This window comes from Lepidochelys olivacea (genome assembly GCF_965140295.1).
Source record: "Lepidochelys olivacea isolate rLepOli2 genome assembly, chromosome: 2".
Lineage (NCBI taxonomy): Eukaryota > Metazoa > Chordata > Testudines > Cheloniidae > Lepidochelys > Lepidochelys olivacea.
Window position 1 is genome coordinate 49,187,103 of NC_140412.1, and position 20,565 is coordinate 49,207,667.

Here is a 20,565-nt window from a genome sequence, read left to right on the forward strand (position 1 = left end):
TGAACTCAAACCTTTAATTTATTAACGTACCACATAAATTCATGAAAATAGCTCATGTTACTTTGTGTAGAGTGGCAGAGTAACTTAAGTGATGAAAAGTCCTGATGCACGTAGGAGTAGTAAATAATATATGATAGAAGTACATTGAGCCAATCAGATCACAGCTTTTATCAAAGCCATTTACAATTAACAGCTCCCCAGTAAATTGTGCATTTTGAATAACAAAGCATAACACAATCCAATATATAGAAAAATAAAATTTTGGTAGAATTCAATTGCTATATTGATAACATACAAGAACAGATATAGCAATATTTTTCTGCTTTTACCAGTGCAATACGATAGATATGTTACAGAAATGTTTAAATCACATTTTAAGAAATCGGTTTTGTGTGTGTACAAAATTTTGTATAAGTTAAATTTAATGGAATTTACAGTGAATATTGAAAGCATGATACAAATGGTAATTTTTAAAATGTTCTTACTCTATAATAAGGAAGCACAGTTTGCTAAAAGTAGCATTTAATATAATTCACATCAATAAGATTTTATAATTTGTTACATCTTTGCAGTTCAGAAAATGCCCTCAATACTGGAAAAAAAATAAAAATCATTTTATATTATTGTGCATTTAGAACAAAAAAATCCAAAACGTTGCCTATGAAAAAGAATGACAAGATCTAGGTATACTTATTTAATTCATGTACACATGAATTTTTACATGAACTTAAAGGGGATGAAAATATTTAATACTAATAGAAAATTATTAGTTTAATGTGCAAAGCTTATGTAACTGTCATTCCATTTGGGTTCTCTAGATCCATAACTAAAACTGAACATGAACATAAAAGCAGCAAAAATTCACATTACCTTTCATGTATTCTTAAATCTCAAATTACATTAGTTTACCTTATGAAATTTTAAAATACACAGATTAAAACAAAACAAAACTGTAAGACACCAGACCAAGAGAGAATGTGTTAGAGTTTCTCTTTTATTCTTTAAAGATTACCCAACATTCTCTTGGTAATAATCCAAGATATTATGTAAACAAATTTCAATGCTGCTCACGAATTAAAATATTCTGTTCAGTTCCTACAATAAGTCAGAATAGTGGCACCAACTGTTTTAACATTAATCACATTCATCTTACCGTACATGACTCTTGTGCAAGTAATCAAGGCATTATTCATGACCTTGGCTACATCAATGTAGTAGTGAGGATATCAGCTATTGTAAGTATTTAAAAAACAAAACAAAAACCTGAACAGACAGAATTTGGCATTCTGTCATCTCAAAAAGCCAGCAGCATTTTTCTACATACTTAGGATACATTTGGCCTAAGCTTGTAACACCTTTTAGAACAGCCATGCAATAAAACAATCTTGGAGATGTTGCATAAAGTGAGAAGACAGAGCAATTTGTACATTTTTCTCTATAATAAAGCCAAGATAAAGCAAATTCCAAGGTCCTTTTGAATGACTGCTATGTTTCATACACTTATAGCTCTATAAAACTAGAGCCCACTAGAGAGAGAGAGTGAGTGTGTGTGTGTGTATATATATTTTATATATATATATATATATTTAATATATTTTTAAATAAAGTCATTTGTCTGCTTTCAAAATTTATGGTTTGTTTGTTTTTTCCTGGTCAGTCTTTTGAAGGGGCAATAAATAAACTAGACACGGCTGAACTGTTTTGCATATCTCTGTGGAAGAACGGAGAACATTTATACTTTAGAGTTCCAGAAACATGACTGTACAGAACAAACAGCTTATATACAACTAAGTGTGCAATTTTAGTTGGCTGGGCATTTTAATAATGCAATATATCCTCTTGACAAGAAGCCACTTCTACTCTTGACCAAATCCCTCTGTTTCTTCAATTGCGAAGAGGAGCTTCTCTTTTAGCTGTTCATAGCTTTTATATGGAGGCAGATCCAAACGATTAAAACTGAACAAAACAGAAGAGGTGGTGGGGGAAGAGGAGGAAAAATAACATTTTTATAAATTTGTCTAAATCCCATTTACAATATTTTGTGTAATTACATTTTTGCTTTTAAGAATATTGCAAAACTAAACTGTTACAGACAGAAGTTTTACATACTCTGATCTATGGGTCAGAACACAGGAATGGGAATCAGGAGTTTGGCTCTCACTGACTGTGTAATATTGGGCAAGTCACTTACACACTCTGCTTTACTAGGGATTATTCGTTTTTAAGTGCTTTTGGATACTTGATGAAACCCCCCTACAGATGCAATGATTATATTTCCCCAAAAATTATCTTCACCTTTATAAAGGGTATGTGGTTCAAGTGCATACAACCCCAGTTTGGTTAATGAAACCAAATGAGTTAATGAGTATATTTAGAGCACAGTATATACTCATGTGAACCATTCTTCCTGAAAAGGGGTGATTTATTTAGTCATGGGGGGTTCTTTGAAAGCTAAACTATACCCATAGCTATATTATAGAATTAAAAGTATCTGGAAGCTTTTATTCAATCTTTTTGCAACGTCTGAAGTTAAACTGTTAGCTAATCCTCATGTCACCCTAATGTTCTTTCAATGGAGAAATTATAATCTGATCAAATACTTCCTATTTCATATAACATATAGAAAAGCTCATAAGAAAATATGTATAATTACAGCCATATGCCCATTTCTACTGTACAGTCTTGTGCAGACTATGTGAAGGATTCTCACATTTTTTGGATAGAGAAGGTTCACTAAAAAGTGGATAAAAGAATGATTTTAAGATAATCAAGTCTGAAAAGTAAAATGGATGAGTCTACACTGAAAATCCCAAGTGCCATAGCTATGCCGACCTAGCCCCTGATGTAGATGCAGCTAAATCAACAGGAGAATGCTTCTGTTGGCCTGGCTACCATTGCTCAGGGAGGTGGTGTTCCTACAGTAACAGATAAAACCCTTCTTTCGCTGTAGGCTGCGTCTACGCTACGGAGGTATGACGGCATAGCTACAGCATGGTGATAATTCCCCTATTATCCTCATAGTGTAGACAGGGCCTTACTGAACCTTTGGAGAAGAAAAAGGGAAGACGATAGAGGGACTCTAATAAATCCATTTAAAACATCTGTTATGAAAAGCTGATGTCTTCTTCATCTGATATCTCTATTAATAATTCTGGCATAAGTGGGAAAAACTCCTATTTTCCTCCTCTATTTCATGTAGTTGCACCTGGAAACACTTCTCCTGAAATTCTCACCTCTGATCATTAGAGACTGTTGCTGGCAATGCTAAGACTGCTTCTTCTGCTCTACTTCAGGGACCCTGTTGGCTACCACAAGCAGGGAGGAAACATCTTCAACTTCAGCACAGATCCATTCAAGGAAATAATACCACACAGGGAAAAATAATAGGATGGGGGAGCCTCACAACAAGTGACAGAAAAAACTGGATATGCTCCCACCAAGATGCCAGAAGAAGAAACAATCCTACTGGCTGCCCACAATCACTCTCTCTACCGCAGAAGTATAACAGGTACAGGGAGCCTGGGTCCGCATGGGGTAGAGCAGTGAGGACTGAAGAGAGCCATTTGGATAGGCAATTCAGATTCTAGGATGCTATTTGAAGTTCTGAATGTTTGTGGGGGTTCCAATCACTTTATAAGGTTCTTGGTGGCATTTTGCACACATATTTTCAGAAAGTTACACTGTAATGAAATATCACATGACAACTGACTCCAATACTAACTTAGCTGTGTAGCAGAAACAATGACTTGCTCTTTGAAGCAAAAATAGCCTGGGTGCATGTAAAATAAGGGATTTTATCTTACAACTCTAGAGTATCTGACACTATCCAAAATAAAAACAATATAAATACAGATAGAATACAAAACTGAAATTAAAAAGAAGGGAAAATAGAGACCTTTTCAGTAATGGGAAAGTCACTAGCCCAGCCATTCTAAATCAAGCAACAGGTGGGAGTCAGGGACAGAAATTGTAGGTTGAGACAAGTAACCCAAACTAGCTTACAACTGAATCAACTGTTATGGTATAACTTAGGTGCAAGACAGATGGTCTAAAACTACATTAATGAAGATCAACAACAGATACAAAGTTAGTTTACATTTACTCACTGTTTCAATATTAAAACTTACCAAGTGTGACTTCTCGGTAACCAGGTTTCCTTGCCAACTTTTTCAATGCAGAATTTCTGAGGACCGTTACTTCCTGAATCAAGAAAACATACAAGATTAAATTAAATGTTGTTTTTAAACCAGTAATAGTGTAGTGTATTTATTAATGTATGCTTATGCTAGATGAAACGTAGGATTAAGAAATGAGCAAAAGATTGCCACTTGTTCAGAATAAACATAATACCTATAGATTGCGGTAGTATACTTCAGGGGCATTATACTTACCCATGAGCTCAGCAAAACCTCCCAGTGGTAACCGACAAGTACCAGTGACAAATTGCAGCAGTCGCATACGAACCTCATTGTCTGTGTCTTTTACAAACTAGGCAACAGAAATTCAGAATTACTTTAAAACAAAACTGAATACTACTATGCTAATACGGCTAGAGAAAAATAATACAAAACATGTAGGAACAAGATACTTGGAAAGCTGTGATTCCATAACAAACCTGAAGAGAATAACTTACAGTAAATTATATATGATCTTGCACAGTGATATGGTGGCAAACATAAAAGCACTGATTTTGGGCTGCATGCACAAAGGTATCACATCACACTATGCACTGAAGGCTGGCAACACTTGTGAGTAGACAGGCTAATACATTAGATCAATTTATACCACATTTTAAAAAAATCTCAAAGGACAGGTTATTTATCATGTACAGTAACTGGATTCTCAGAGATGTTTGTCCCTGTGGGTGCTCCACTTCAGGTGCATATACGCCCTGTGCGCCTTTGATTGGGCGCTTTCGGTAGCAGTGCCTGTTTGATCCGCATATATGTCCTAGCTATCCTGATGCCCTGCGTATAGCACAGTGTTGGGCAAACCACCTTCAGCAGTTCCTTCTCTATCACCAAGTCTAGACTCCAAAATGGAAGGGAAGAAAGGTGGGTAGTGGAACACTACAGAGACAAACATCTTGAAGAACTCCAGTTACTGTACAAGACAGGTAACCTCTCCTACTTCAAAGTCTGATCTAAAACTGTTTGCAGAACTGTTTGCAATACCACCAAGGCAGTGTCTTCGCTAGAGGTGTGTACCCTAAGGCATAGTGTTTTGAGAAGGTGTGTACCGAAGCCCATGTGGCAGCTTTGAATATTTCCATAATAGGAAAATTCTTCAGCAGGGTGATGGAAACAGACTGAGTTCTGAAAGAATGGGCTATCATCCTAGCAGGTTGAGTATTTGCAGCCTTATATCAGGAATGGATACAACTGGAAACCCATTCGGAGAGTCTTTGGGTAGAAAGAGAGGCCCCTTTAATTCTGTCTGTGAAAGAGAACAAACAGCCTGAGGGTCCCTAAAAGGTTTAGCCCTTTCCAAACAAAAAGCCAATGCCCTCTTAAAGTCTAAGATGTGAAGGGCAACTTCCTCCCTAGTCAGATGAAGTTAAGAGTGAAAAACTGGCCCAAGTTATATGAAAGTCCGAGTTCACCTTGGGTAAAAGCTTGGGTGAAACAGCCAGAGAGATCTTCTCTTTATAGAAAACTGGAAGGGGGACTTGGCCATTGCAGTACCTAGCTCACCAATTCACCTAGCAGAGGTGACAGCCACTAAAATGCAGTCTTCATAGACAAGTAGAAGGGAACACTTTGTTAGTGGCTCAAAGGGAGGCTTCATCAGAAAGTTGAAGACCAAATTAAAGTCCCACACAGGAGTGGGTTCTCTGACTTGGAAAAAGTTAGCTAACCCTTTGATGAATCTGGAAGTGGTGGGGTCAGCAGGGAAATGGAAATCTGTGATAGCTGCTAAATTAACATCTATGGAACTCGGAGAGATCTGAATTCTTTAAACCCAACAGATAATCTAAAACATCCAAAAGGGAAAAATTGAAGGGACAGTGTCACTGGATATACCAATGGTGGAATCTCTTCCATATCTATGGGTAGGTTTTTGTAGTCGATGCTTTTCTGCTATTCAACAAAACCTCTCACACAGGAGACCTCTACCGCAGACACACATCTAGAAAACAAGACTTGAGCTGCAGTGTGAAGCTCAGATGAAGAATGTATCCTGAATTTTGAGTTAAGGGATCAGGAATAGTTGGCAGGTGCAGTGCTGGACAAGATGGCAGGAAAAATCAGGCAGGGGAACCAAATTTGCATTGGCCCAAGTCAGTGCAATTAGAATGACCATGGCTCTATTCTGCTGATTTTGTTTAGGACTCTGAGGCTCAGCTGTGTCAGAAGATAGGAGTAGAGGACATGAGTAAGGCTACATTTTAGTCACGGGTATTTTTAGTAGAAGTCATGGACAGGTCATGGGCAGTAAAAAAATGATTACTCACTTTCTCGTAACTGTTGTTCTTCGAGATGTGTTGTTCACGTCCATTCCAAGCAGGTGTGTGTGCGCCTCGTGCACACCAGCCAGAAGATTTTTCCCCTAGCAGCGTCCATAGGGTGGGCCTGGGCGCCCCCTGGGCGGGGCCCCAATATCGGGCCCCACCGACTCCCCACCCCCTCAGTTCCTTCTTGTCGACTATTCTGACAGAGGGGTAGGAGGGTGGGTATTGGAATGGACATGAACAACACATCTCGAAGAACAGTTACGAGAAAGTGAGTAACCGTTTTTTCTTCGAGTGATTGTTCATGTCCATTCCAAGCAGGTGATTCACAAGCTAGAGCTCAGGAGGTGGGGTTGGAGTTATCCACAGAAAGGAGCATGGCTTGCCCAAAAGCTGCATCGTCCCTGGACTGTTGCATAATTGCATAGTGAGACGTAAATGTATGTATCGAGGACCACGTAGCTGCCCTGCACATTTCCTGAATAGTGACTTGAGCCAGGAACGCCGCAGAGGAAGCCTGGGCCCTGGTAGAGTGGGCAGTGATCTGCGGAGTGGGCTCCTTTGCCAGGGTGTAGCACTCCCTAATGCAGGACGTGATCCATGACGATATGCATTGAGAGGATACCGGGAGGCCCTTCATTCTGTCCGCCATGGCTACAAGGAGTTGGACGGACTTCCGGAACAACTTAGTTCTCTCTATGTAGAACTACGCATGTCCAGTGAGTGCAGCCTGCACTCCCTATCAGAGGAGTGTGGCTTGGGATAAAACACTGGGAGGAAGATGTCCTGGGTCATGTGAAAATGGGAGACAACCTTTGGGAGAAAAGCCGGATGAGGCCTGAGCTGGATCTTATCCTTATGAAAAACTGTGTAAGGGGGCTCAGACGTGAGGGCCCTGAGCTCCGAAACCCGTTGAGTTGAGGTAATTTCCACGAGGAAAGCAACCTTGAACGAAAGATATAACAGGGAGCAGGTGGCCAGAGGTTCAAATGGTGGACCTGTAACCCTGAAGAGGACTAAATTGAGGTCCCAGGCAGGGACAGGCTGACGCATGTGTGGGAAGAGCCTGTCCAAACCCTTGAGAAAACGACTGACTATAGGGTTTCCAAAGACCGAGAGACCATCGGAGCCCAGATGGAAGGCAGAGATAGTGGCTAAGGGGACCCTTATTGATGACCGGGACAAGTCTTGATATTTTAGGTGAAGGAGGTAGTCCAGTATAAATGGTATGGAGGCGAGGAGCGGTGACTGACTACGTTGCTCTGCCCAGATAGAAAACCTTTTCCACTTGGCCAGGTAAGTAGCCCTGGTGGAGGGCTTTCTACTACACCCAGGAGGACTTGTCTGACCTGGTCCGAACAAGACAACTCTGCGGCACTTAGCCATGGAACATCCAGGCCGTAAGGTGGAGCGATTCCAGATTCGGGTGCCGGAGTCGGCCCTGGTCCTGCATGATAAGGTCGGTGACCAGCGGTAAGGTGAGTGGGGCTGCTATGGACATTTCCAGGAGCGAGGTGAACCAGTGCTGACGTGGCCATGCCGGCGCTATTAGTATAACTTGGGCACAGTTCCTGCGGATCTTGAGGAGCACCCTGTGGACTAGCGGGATGGGTGGGAAAGCATATAAGCAGGTAGCCCTCCCAAGAAAGAAGGAACGCATCCCCGATGGACCCTGAGCTGTGGCTCCCAAGGGAACAAAATGTCTGACATTTCCTGTTGCCCGGAGTGGCAAACAGGTCTATCTGGGATGAGCCCCAGAACCGGAAGATTGAGCTCACCGCGTCTAGCCGAAGGGACCACTCGTGGCCATTGAAGGTCTGGCTGAGGCTGTCCGTCAGCATGTTTCGCACCCCTGGGAGGTATGAAGCCTGCAGATGGATCGAGTGGTCTATGCATAAGTCCCACAGAACAAGAACTTCTTGGCACAGGGGAGAGGAGCGTGCACCCCCCCCCCCGTTTGTTGCTATAAAACATCACTGAGGTGTTGTCCATGAGGATTGAAACACATCTGCCCATTATGTGCGTTTTGAAAGCGTAGCATGCCAGACGCACTGCCCTCAGCTCTTTGACATTGATGTGAAGAACGAGGTCCACCGGAGACCTTGGGTCTTGAGGTCCCCCAGGTGAGCCCCCCAACCCAGATCCGAGGCATCTGACACCAAGGTGAGTGAGGGCTGAGGGCTGGCAAAAGGCACCCCTGCGCAAACCATTCGAGGGTCGAGCCATCATAGGAGGGAGTCCAGCACCAGGCGGGGCACGGTTACGATCCTGTCCAACGCATCTTGGGCTGGTCAGTACACCGACACTAGCCAAGACTGCAGTGGGCGCAGCCTGAGCCTGGCATGCTGCACCACATATGTGCAGGAAGCCACGTGTCCCAGCAGCTTTAGATAGTTTCTTGCCAACATCGTGGGGAACTGTCTGAGGCTCTGTATGATGTCCTGGAGTGAGTGAAACCTGGCCTCCAGGAGGTACGCCCTGGCTTGGGTAGAGTCCAGGATCGTGCCTATGAACTCCTACTCTGTCACCGGTGACAGAGTAGATTTTTCCTCGTTCAGGAGGAGACTTAAGTTGAGGATGGTCCTCCTTATAAACTCGACCTGAGCCTCCACCTGGGCTCTTGAGCGACCTTTGATCAGCCAGTCGTCAAGGTATGGAAAAACCTGTATCTGGTGCTTGCACAGGAACGCTGCGACGACTGCCATGCATTTTGTGAATACTCGACAGTCCGAACAGGAGGACGGCAAACTGGTACTCTGTTCACCACAAATCTGAGGTAGCGTCTGTGGTGTGTGACTATTGCGATATGAAAATACGCATCCTTCAAGTTGAGGGCAGCGTACCAGTCTCCTGGATCCAATGAGGCGATAATGGAGGTTAGTGAGACCATGCAAAACTTGAGTTTCTTTACGTATTTGTTCAGCTGTCGCAGGTCCAGTATGGGTCTGAGGTCCCCTCTTGGCCTTCAGTATTAGGAAATACCAGGAGTAGAAACCCTTGCCCCTTAGGTCCTTAGGAACCTCCTCCGCTGCCCCTACCGAGAGGAGGGACAGAACCTCTTGAATTAGAAGTTGCTCGTGAGAGGGGTCCCTGAAGAGGGACGGGCAAAGGAGTTGGGGGGGGCGGGAGGGTACAGAATTGGATGGAATTGGACTCTCTACTGTGTGGAGCACCCATCGGTCTGAAGTAATTTGAGACCAGGCATGGTTGAAAGGGGATAGACAGGACGAGAAAGTAAGATGGGAAGGATCCAAAGGTCGTACTGGCAAGCCGTCCTTGACTGTACTCTCAAAAGGGTGGTCTAGAGTCCGGTGCGGCCCTGGGCTGGCCAGAGCTTTGTCCAGAGGGAGGTTGTTGCCTCCTCCGAGTGCTCCTGTTCCGCCTACATGGAGCGTCCTGGCGGTTTTGGGGTTGGTAAAGATGAGGGGCAGGTTGAGGCCTAAAATATCTGCGCTGGGTAGCAGGCATGTGAAGCCCCAGCGAACGAAGGGTAGCCCTCGAGTCCTTCAAGCTGTGAAGTCTCTTATTCGTCTTACCGGAGAAGAGAACTACACCCTCGAAGGGAAGGTCTTGAATGGTCTGCTGGACCTCGTGGGGAAGATCAGATACCTGTAGCCAGGAGCCTCTCCTCATAACCACCCCTGTGGCCTAAGTGCAGGAGGCCACATCCGCCGCAGTCCAAGGCAGCTTGCGAAGACGCTTGGGAGACCAATTTTTCCTCCTCCATGAGCACAGAGAACTCCCCCCGAGCTTCCTGGGGCAGAAGTTCTGTAAACTTAGCCATAGACGAGCAGGTGTTATGCCCGTAGTGGCTTACTATGGCCTGCTGGTTGGCTATACGAAGTTGCAGGCCTCCTGTCGAGTAGACCTTTCGGCCAAATAGGTCCAGTTTCTTGGCATCCCTGTTTTTAGGGGTGGATCATTGAAACCCTTGACGTTCTCTCTGATTGGCCGTGTTGACCACAAAGAGTCCGGAGGAGGGTGGGTGTAAAGATGTTCATACCCTCTAGAGGGAACAAAGTAGCGGTGCTCTAATTTCTTGGCCGTATGTGCCAGAGAAGCAGGGGTTTGCCACAAGTTTTTAGATGTTTCTGTTATCGACTTGATAAATGGCAATGCAACCCTGGATGGGCCAGAGGGAGCCAGGATGTCTATGACAGGGTCTAAATCCTCTTCCACCTCCTCTGACTGAATCCCCAGGCTTTGGGCAGCCCAACTCAAAAGCTATTGAAGAACCCGGTTGTCCTCCAAAGCTGGGGCCGTCGAAGTCCCCACGACCGCTTCATCAGGTGAGGATGAGGATTGAGAACAGGAGGTGGGCCCAGTTCACTGACCTCAGCCCCCCTGGGGTCCCTTGGCATGCAGTACTCAGACTGTGGAGCCAGTACTGATGAAGAACTCTGCACTGCAACTGGTGCTGGGGCAGACAAATCTGGCGGGACCGAGACCGTCGGGGTCAGTAGGGACGGAGCTGAGGCTTCCACCAGTGCCGTCACCTGGAGAGCCTGTGCCGGAGCTGGCTGAGGTATTGGTGCCGAAACCATGTGAGTTGGCGGAACCACTCCCCCCAAGGGCGGTGCCATCATCGGCGGCGATTGTGGCACGAACGATGCTCAAGACACCAACACCGTTCTGGAGCATGGGCCGTAGACTTGACCCTGGCTCTGATGGTAAGCGTAGGGAGTCCAGAAAGGCCATTGAGCAAGTGGTTGCTACTGTTGCTGCCACGGTGCCAGGTATGGTTGGTGACTGCACCAGAACCTGGACCTTCTGCTCCGCGATCTCCTAGATCGAGCTGAGTCCACCTCCGACTCCGAGGTCTCCGAAAAAGATGACCACGGAGGAGCAGTCCCCTGGGTCACCAACGAATGACAACTTGACTCCAGGGAGCAGTGTGCTTCCTGCGTCTGTGCAGGCGATGCTGGAGATGGAGACTGACGGGCCATCATGGTTGGCTTATCCTTGGAGTGGAACAGGGGGAGTGCGGTCACTGGGGATTTGTCCCTCCTTTGGGGGGAGGGCGGCACTGGGAGGTGCATCAGGTCCATTGCCACCTCAAACACCTCCGGCGTTGACGATGGTTGTATGTCCACCAGATGGTCCGGGGACCGAGGAGGGTTCGGACTTGACGAAACCCTGGGTGAAAGCGAGGCAGAGGCGGTCTGCCCTGAGCCACTCGCACATGCCGCTGGCCCCTTAGCTTTCAAGGGAGGTGATCGGTCCCTCACCGGCCTCTCTTCTTTACCGGCACTGGAGACGGACAGCAGTGCTGAACTGAGGCCGACGCCCTATGTCCCGAGCAGTGGCAGTGCTGGTGGGCTTTAGAGTCTTTAGCTGAGCCCATTTCGCGTGCCGTTGGCGCTGGAGTCCTATACACCGAAGAGGATGTGCTTGGTGCCAGGTCGTTAGGTCCCGGGTCAGATTGCAGTCTCAATGCTGCCTCCATGAGCAGGAGTTTGAGTCTCTGCTCTCTGTCCTTATGGGTTCTTGGGCGGAAACCCTTGCAAATGCGGCACTTGTCCTCTTGGTGAGTCTCACCAAGGCACCGCAAGCAAGACGAGTGAGGATCACTCTTGGGCATAAACTTTCCACAGGACACTCAGAGTTTAAATCCCGGAAACCCAGGCATACCCCTGAAGGGAAACAAACTATTTAACAAACCACTAGTAACTATATGAAAAAAGCATAACTATAGAGAACAACTATTGAACTATGAACAAAAGACACTGTTAAGGCACTTGCTGTAAGAGTGAACAAAGTTCCAGCTTGCCGTCCTGGGCGGTAAGAAGGAACTGAGGGGGTGGGGTGTCAGTGGGACCCTATATTGGGCGCCATGAAGGCGCCTATACACGACTTGTACTATATACCCATGACTAAATCTTGAGGGGAAAGGGGCAGCTTGGAGGTGTCGCAGGTGCTCGGGAGGTAAGTGGGGGCAGGGCTAGCAGGCTCCCTACCTGGCTCCACGCCTCCCTGGAAGGGCAGGGCTAGCGGCCCCTCCCTCAGCTCCTAGGCAGAGGCGCGGCCAGGCAGCTCTGCACACTGCCTCTGCCCTGAGTGCAGGCTCCGCAGCTCCCATTGGCCAGGAACTGTGGCTAACGAGAGCTGTGGGGGCAGTGCCTGCAGGCAAAGGAAAGTCCCAGAAAGTCAGGTGACTTCCATGACCTCCCTGAAAAAATCACAGCCTTAGACATGAGGAAAGAATCTCCCAGAGACTGATGCCCTAGACTCCCTCTTGAGCAGAACTTTCAACTCTTTCTGTTGATGGTGGTAGCAAACAGATCTATTTCTGGAAAACCTAATGTGCGGAATGTATGCTTGAGAATCAGGTTGTTGATTTTCTACTTGTGGTCCTGGCAGAAGTATCTGCTCGAACTATTGGCTATGGTGTTCTACAGACCTGTTAAGCATGAGGCAAAATGAAAATCTGATGAGCTATGAACCAGTTCCATAGTTATATTGCTTCTTCCCAAAGGGTGACTCTTGTATCATCAAGGAGAAGCATATAGTACACATTGACTCTTGACCATAGCAAGGAAACTGCTGCAGACAACTCTGACTGCCCTGAGTTCCAGGAGGTTGATATGGAGAATGGACTCTTTGCAGTCCATTTGCCTTGTATGGTATACAATCAAAAGCTTGTGCAGAATCCTTACTATTCTTAGCACCAAGATTGTGACTGGGTGGTACCAAGGCCGGTTTCAGGACTGAGTGATGCTAGTACCACAGGACTCAAATTCCTGAAGCCTTAGCTGAGGGGTTCTTGGTATTGGCAGAGCTTGGAGTCTCTTTCTGGGACAGGAGCTCTCCAAAACAGCATGTCACTGTGGTGACCTAGGTTTCTTGGCACTGACTTCTTAAAAGGATCTGGAGTTTCTCTTTCTGCAAGTCTCTCTCTCACATGACTATCTGGGGGTGGCTGCACAGGTCAATGGGGCACTGTGCTCCTTGGAAGACTGCTGTACAGGGGCGGGGCGTATCAGGGCCTGGGTGTGACGCAGATTGACCGGAGCACTAATGAGGAGCCTAAGATTAATCTCCCTGTTTTTTCTGGACCTACTCTTAAACCCTGAACAAATTTTACACTTTGATGGCACATGGGTATCCCCTAAGTAGTGGATACAGTGAGAATGACCATTGCTAACTGGGACAGAATCCCAGCAAGTGAGGCAATGTTTAGATCCATAGGATCTAGGCATAACTTGAGAATAAAATCTTTCAAAGAAGGAAAGGCCCCTGGCGGATTGTGGGGAGGGAAATAATGAGTCGCTCAAAAAAGTCCCCTCAAAAACATTACTCTAACTAGTAAAAACTAAAAAGGGGACTAATACCTAAACAACAAAGTAAAACCTTGAAGCTATTCCCTAAGGGAAAAAAAAAACAACTAAGTATGAAGTAGCCAGTGCAAGATATTTTAAGGATCCGGGGACTAGAGCCTGGGTCTGCGGAGCCTGGGACAGCTGATGTTCCCACAGTGCCACCAGCAGGACATTCAGAGCCAGAGTCAGGGAGCACTGTGATTAGGAGGCGCCCCAGGAAGTACTGCCCAAGAAACCCAGACTGAAAGCACCTTGAAGCCCTCTGATTGGCCAAGCACTGTATTTAACCTTGGAGGGTGCCCCAGGAAGTTGTCTGGACAACAGGACAGACTTTGGACCTGCTACAACTCCAGACCTCACCTCATCTCCTGATCTCTGGCCTCTGTTCCCTGCCAGACTCTGCTCCTGCCTCCTGATTCTATCCTGGTATGGTACTACCTCTGATCTAGTCTCCGACCACAGTCTGACTTTCACCCTGACTCGCGCTCATTGAACCTGGCTCCAGCGATTATTCTGACCCCTGCTCACTGACTACCATTCTGATGTGTAGACCCCCAGCCCAGTTATGACTGCTAGGCCAGGCTACCTATGCTCCAGCTTCCCTACAGATGCTCAGTCTCAAACGCAAGGTGGTTGAGAAGGAAACGAAGGTGGTTTGTTCAACACTGCTCTATATACCTTTGGTTCAGGGTACAAGGATAGCTAGGGTGCACGTGTGGACCAAATGGGCAATGCTACAAAAAGTGTCTGATCAAAGGGGCAGTTGAAATGGAGTACGCATAGGACATTACATGCATAGGGCATGTCCCTCAGAATATTTTTGCTATTTTGATTGAGTGTGGTAATAATCTTTTAAATACCAATCAAGGCAGAGTAGTTATAGTTTTTAAAGGCTGCACTTTTATCCTAATATAACAGGATGTGCTGAGTCAGCTCCTGACTTGGCACCCAGTCACTCAAATCCTCACCAATATAGATTAAGTAGGACCTAACTGAAAGACCATTTATCTTCCATCATTCTTATTGGAGCTATGAAGGCTTCTACCATGAAAATACTGAGCATGTGTCGTGCTGAAGGCAACATATTAACTAAATGTAGTTCATAGACCATCCCAGATTGGGCTACTTGTCAAAGTCTAAATCATAATGGTGAAAATTATCCACTCTGCCTGCACGAAGCTCAACTGCAGTCAAGAGGTGAGTTGCAGTGATGCAGTCGCATGTACATAATCTTTAGCCACTAATCTCTGACACAAGTTAGATCTCCACAGGAGAAGCTTTCTCTGACACTACTGCATACAGTCCCTTAGGATTGTCACAACAGTGAAGGATCAGGTGTAGTAGAGCTTCGCTCCACCATGCTCCTTCTCCCTCTCCATCCTGTCCACAGAATGCCCCAACATGCTTCCTATCACCTATTATGACCATAGAAGGAAAGATGGGGTACAGCTTGTGTACTTCCACCACCTTTCCTCCCAATGGAAAGTTCCCTTGAAGGATGACAATTTTCTGCTGGCCATCTCTGGTCACTTTAAGGCTTACATGATACAAAGTGGCCTTAGTAGACTGGCGAATCCAAGCCAAGAAGCCTTTATTAGTTAGAAGGGGGATAAAGTAAAAGTAACTTTTTTCTTGTATGAGTGAGATAGCATAGGCATTACTTTAATCTTGTCTTTCTTAGAGACATGTGCAACTGAAAGACATCAGTGCTCTGTAAATGTTGAAACACTATTCAGTTATTTTACCATTTGCTAGGAATCTTTCAATAATTAGTTTCTTGTAAATTGACAAAGTTGTAGCATATGAATCAATGGCCCTTGAAATAGTTCAAATAGTTCACACTAAATAGTTCAAATCAGTCTTAGAGGATTGGGGATGTCTGACTTTTCCTGCTGGCATTCTTAAGCAGATCACTAAGCCAAAGTGACATAGAACACAGTAGAAAATGTACTGGCTGTGACTGCTGGTTTTAATCTCCTGGGTGAATTCTTGGTACATTTTTGGAGAGTATAGGATATTTCTCTTCTCTTCACATTCTAAGACAGGCTCAAACCTGAAAATAACTTTACAGCAGTCATTATTACAAATGTCAATATTTTTCAACAGTTACCACTATCTAAAAAACCCCACAGTTTATCATATTCTTAACATAGGAAGTAACTGTGTCAGATAAATGTCTACATTTAACAGAACAATGTAACGAAGACTACTGTTAACTAATGCTAAAAATACAAGCTCTTCAGTCTTAACTACAGTGTAACAATCAAACCTAAAAAGTAAAATATAATACAGAAAATAAGAACAAACTATTAAACCCAAAAAGCTATGTGCTATGTGGATAACTCCCCAAACAATTTATAAAAGTAACTAGTAGTCCCTCTTTTGACACTGGGGGATGGTGGGGAGTGGGACGAACAGAAAACTGGAAGCCTGGACACAACTTATGTTCCCTCACCCCAGCCATATAACTACTATCTAAAGTAGAGAATTAGACAGAAATTACTAGAGGTTTAAAAAAACCTCTTAGGCATATACCAGAAGTAAAACAGTCTAAAATGGAGATTAATACATTACAATAGTATACCAAGAAAGTCTCTGAAAATAAGTATTCCTTTTCTAACAATAAAAAAAAAGGCCAGATTTTTTAACAGGTTTTGAACAGGAATATAACTGTTTCCATAACTTTTGTCTAAAAGAGAACAGGAAAATAAAAAAATTTATGAGCATCATACCTGCCAGAACCATATGATCTGCTTGCTATTTCTTGTATAATGACGATAAACGGTGTTCCTTTGCCAATCTGCTAAATCAACCTCTTGCATGCCACAGAGCATAACCTGGAAAATAAACAACCATTTAACTACTTCTCCATCATATCATTATAGATGCACTGTACTAACTTTTAATTATTATGTACTCTAGATGAAAGACATCTGCACAATGAAGAGGAGTCAAAAAGTTTGGTCTGAACACAGAACCAAGAACTCCTGCATTCTAATCCAACTCTTCTCTACTCTTTACTTACCTCATAGGGCACCATGAAGCTTTATTAGTTCTTGTTTGTTAAGTGCTCTGAAGAGTACTCTCACCCGGGGCCCAATCCTGTGAGGTGTTCAGCACACAATACTATCACTAAATTCAACGGAAGTCTATGGTGCTCAGGTATGTTAGCAACAAGGAGGTGGTCAGGGAAAGTGTGGAACTCTTACTGAATGGGGGAGGCAACCTAGTGACAGATGATGTGGAAAAAGCTGAAGTACTCAATGCTTTTTTTGCCTCAGTCTTCACAGACAAGGTCAGCTCCCAGACTGCTGCACTGGACAGCACAGTATGGGGAGGAGGTGAGCAGCCCTCAGTGGTGAAAGAACAGGTTAAGGACTATTTAGAAAAGCTGGACATGGACAAGTCCATGGCGCTGGATCTAATGCATCTGAGGGCGCTGAGGGAGTTGGCTGATGTGATTGCAGAGCCATTGGCCATTATCTTTGAAAACTTGTGATGATCGGGGGAGGTCCCAGACGATGGGAAAAAAGCAAATATAGTGCCCATCTCTTAAAAATGGAAGGAGAATCCGGGGAAACTACAGACTGGTGAGCATCAGCTCAGTCCCTGAAAAAATCATGGAACAGGTCCTCAAGGAATCTATTTTGAAGCACTTGGAGAAGAGGAAGGTGATCAGGAACAGTCAATATGGATTCACCAAGAGCAAGTCATGCCTGACCAACCTGACTGCCTTCTATGATAAGATAACTGGCTCTATGGATATGGGGAAAGCGGTGGACGTGATGTATCTTGTTTGATACGGTCTCCCATAGTATTCTTGCCAGCAAGTTAAAAAAGTATGGATTGGTTGAATGGACTATAATGTGGATAGAAAGCTGGCTAGATTGTCAGGATCAACAGGTAGGGAACAACGGCTCCATGTCCAGATGGCAGCCAATATCAAGCGGAGTGCCCCAGTGGTCTGTCCTGGGGCTGGTTTTGTTCAACATCTTCATTAATGATCTGAATGATGGGCTGGATTGTACCCTCAGCAAGTTCGCAGATGACACTAAGCTAGGGGAAGAGGTATATACGCGGAAGGGTAGGGATAGGGTCCAGAGTGACCTAAACAAATTGGAGGATTGGGCTAAAAGAGATCTGATGAGGTTCAACAAGAACAAATGCAGAGTCCAGCACTTAGGACAGAAGAATCCCATGCACTCCTAGAGGCTGGGGACTGACTGGCTAAGTGGCAGTTCTGGGGATTACAGTGGACAAGAAACTGGATATGAGTCAACAGTGTGCCCTTGTTAACAAGAAGGCTAATGGCATTTTGGGCTGCATTAGTAGGAGCATTGCCAGGAGATTGAGGGAATTGATTATTCCCCTCTATTCAGCACTGGTGAGGCCACATCTGGAGTATTGTGTACAGTTTTGGGCCCCCCACTATAGAAAGGATGTGGACAAATTGGAGAGAGTGCAGTGGAGGGCAACGAAAATTATCAGGGGGCTGGGGCACATGACTTATGAGGAGAGGCTGAGGGAACTGGGCTTATTTAGTCTGCAGAAGAGAAGAGTGAGGAGAGATTTGATAGCAGCCTTCAACTACCTGAAGGGGGGTTCCAAAGAGGATGGAGCTAGGCTGTTCTCAGTGGTGGCAGATGACCAAACAAGGAGTAATGGTCTCAAGTTGCAGTGGGGGAGGTCTAGGTTGGATATTAGGGAAAAACTATTTCACTAGGAAGGTAGTGAAGCACTGGAATGGGTTACCTAGGAAAGTAGTGGAATCTCCATCCCTAGAGGTTTTTAAGGCCTGGCTTGACAAAGCCCTGGCTGGGATGATTTAGTTGGGGTTGGTCCTGCTTTGTGCAGGGCGTTGGACTAGATGACCTCCTGAGGTCTCTTCCAACCCTAATCTTCTATGATTTCACCAGAAGCAGTTAGCAGTCTGTAGAAATGAGCACTATATAAGGACCCAATTCAGAAGTCCTTACTCAGACAAAAATGAAGATTACTTACCTGTAACCAGAGTTCAAGATCATTCTGAATAGTCACACTTGTGGGATACTGCACCACCTTGTGGTGCCTTGCAGTAGAACTCTCTTCCAGGAGCATCAGCTAAAGCAGGGTTTATTTCGGGTACCGTCAGAGCTGGGCTGACAAGTCCAGGTAGGCCAAATTTGAATGAGTGGCACTGCATTCCCATGAGCCAGGTCACAACAACTCCACTCACACAGAGGAACTGGCTCTTTGACTGGAGAATGGAGACAAAGAAGCCCTTTTAAGAATCTTGTTACCTTGACATTGGAAAAAAGTGATCTTCCATGAATGGGGGGATGAAATGCTGAAAATCGCCACTAGGAGCACACTCATTGAGCTAAAGGCCCGATGACTGAAGATGCAGCAAGTACTCCAAGATGTCCTGGATAGAGGTCAGCATCAGCTGAACTCTGCAGGCCAATCCATTTTGCCGAATAGGTGATTCTGGTAGAGGGCTTTCTGCTTTTGAGTAGTACCTGTTGAATGCCCACTGATAACACACTTCCTCCTCATTCAACCAAGCAACCACCCGGTGAGATGCAGGGAGCTGAATGCAAGATGCAAGGTGCAACCGTGATTCTACATGAGGTCTGGATGGCGAGGAAGGGATATTGGAGGCTGAACTGACAGCGTGAGAAGGTCAGAACCAATACTGCCTCAGTCACGTCTGGGGAATGAGGTAAGCTTGTCTCGACCCACTTTCAGCTTTGGAGGAATTCAGCTTCAGAACTGGAGGAAAAGGGTACAGAAGAACTGACTGCCACCTGAGATGGAAGGTGTTGGTCAGGGAGTCTGGACTGAGCAGGACAGCCTTTCTTGTTGTCCCTTGTAGCAAACAGGTCGATTGTCAGAATACCCCACGCTGCAAAGACGACCTGCAAGACTCTCCTCTTCGGGGACCACTCGTGATTCAGGGAACAATTCTTGCAAGATGATTTTGGGCCCCAGACAAGTGATCAGCCGTCAGGGTGATACTCTCCTCAAGGCAGAACTCACACAACCTGATCGCCTCTTGGCAGAGCATCCTGAAGTGAGTCACCCCTGGCCTGTTCACATAATATATTGGAGTGATATTGTTGGTAAGTACGTGAACAACTCAGCCCCTGATGTGGTTCAGAGAGGCCAGGCAAGCCTCATAGATGGCCTGAAACTCCATTTATGTTAATATGCAGTGAGGACTCCTGCTCAGACCATAGATCCTGAACTTTCAGCAACCCCAGATGTGCTCCCCAGCCCATCAGGGAGATGTCAGTGACCAAAAGGCAGCACCATGTACTGAAAATGGCACTTCGCCACAATGAATTGGAGGAATTTTTTGTGGCTCAGCAAAATCGCCACATGAAAACAGGCATTCTGAAGGTCCAGGGCACCAAAACAGTCATTCTGAGACAATGTGGGGAGGTCAGTTGATAGGGTGACCATTCAGAACCTCACGTACCTGATATATTTGTTGAGGTTGTGAAGGCCAAGAATGGTTCTTACCCCCCCTTTGGATTTGGGAACCAGAAAGTACTGGGAATAGTAGCCCTGAAGCCAGTGTTCTGGAGGAACATCCTCCACCAAAGCCAGTAGAGAGTGGACCTGCTCGAGGAGTATCTTGTGAGGGGGTCCCTGAAGAGGGATGGAGAGGGAAAGTGGGAATGAGGAGTGGAGAGGAACTGGATAGCATAGCCTGATCTGATAATGCTTAAGACGCAGCTGTTGGTTGTGATCGAGCCCCACAAGGCCAACACCCATAAAAGCAAGCCAACCTGTCTCTGAACAGAAGTGGTG

General features: G+C 45.3%; 1 protein-coding gene across 4 annotated transcripts in view; it reads right to left on the minus strand.

The window, feature by feature from the left end:
* Positions 1-20,565, minus strand: part of WWP1 (WW domain containing E3 ubiquitin protein ligase 1) — a 177,767-nt gene continuing 157,202 nt past the window's right edge. For all 4 annotated transcript variants that reach the window (XM_084621234.1, XM_084621235.1, XM_084621233.1 and 1 more), the window contains 4 exons: positions 16,503-16,607; positions 4,392-4,488; positions 4,128-4,200; positions 1-1,956 (listed from right to left, as the gene is read on the minus strand). In XM_084621234.1, coding sequence (XP_084477360.1) covers positions 1,857-1,956; positions 4,128-4,200; positions 4,392-4,488; positions 16,503-16,607 — 375 coding nt within the window. In that variant the 3' untranslated portion in view covers positions 1-1,856. The remainder of the gene's footprint in view (positions 1,957-4,127; positions 4,201-4,391; positions 4,489-16,502; positions 16,608-20,565) is intronic.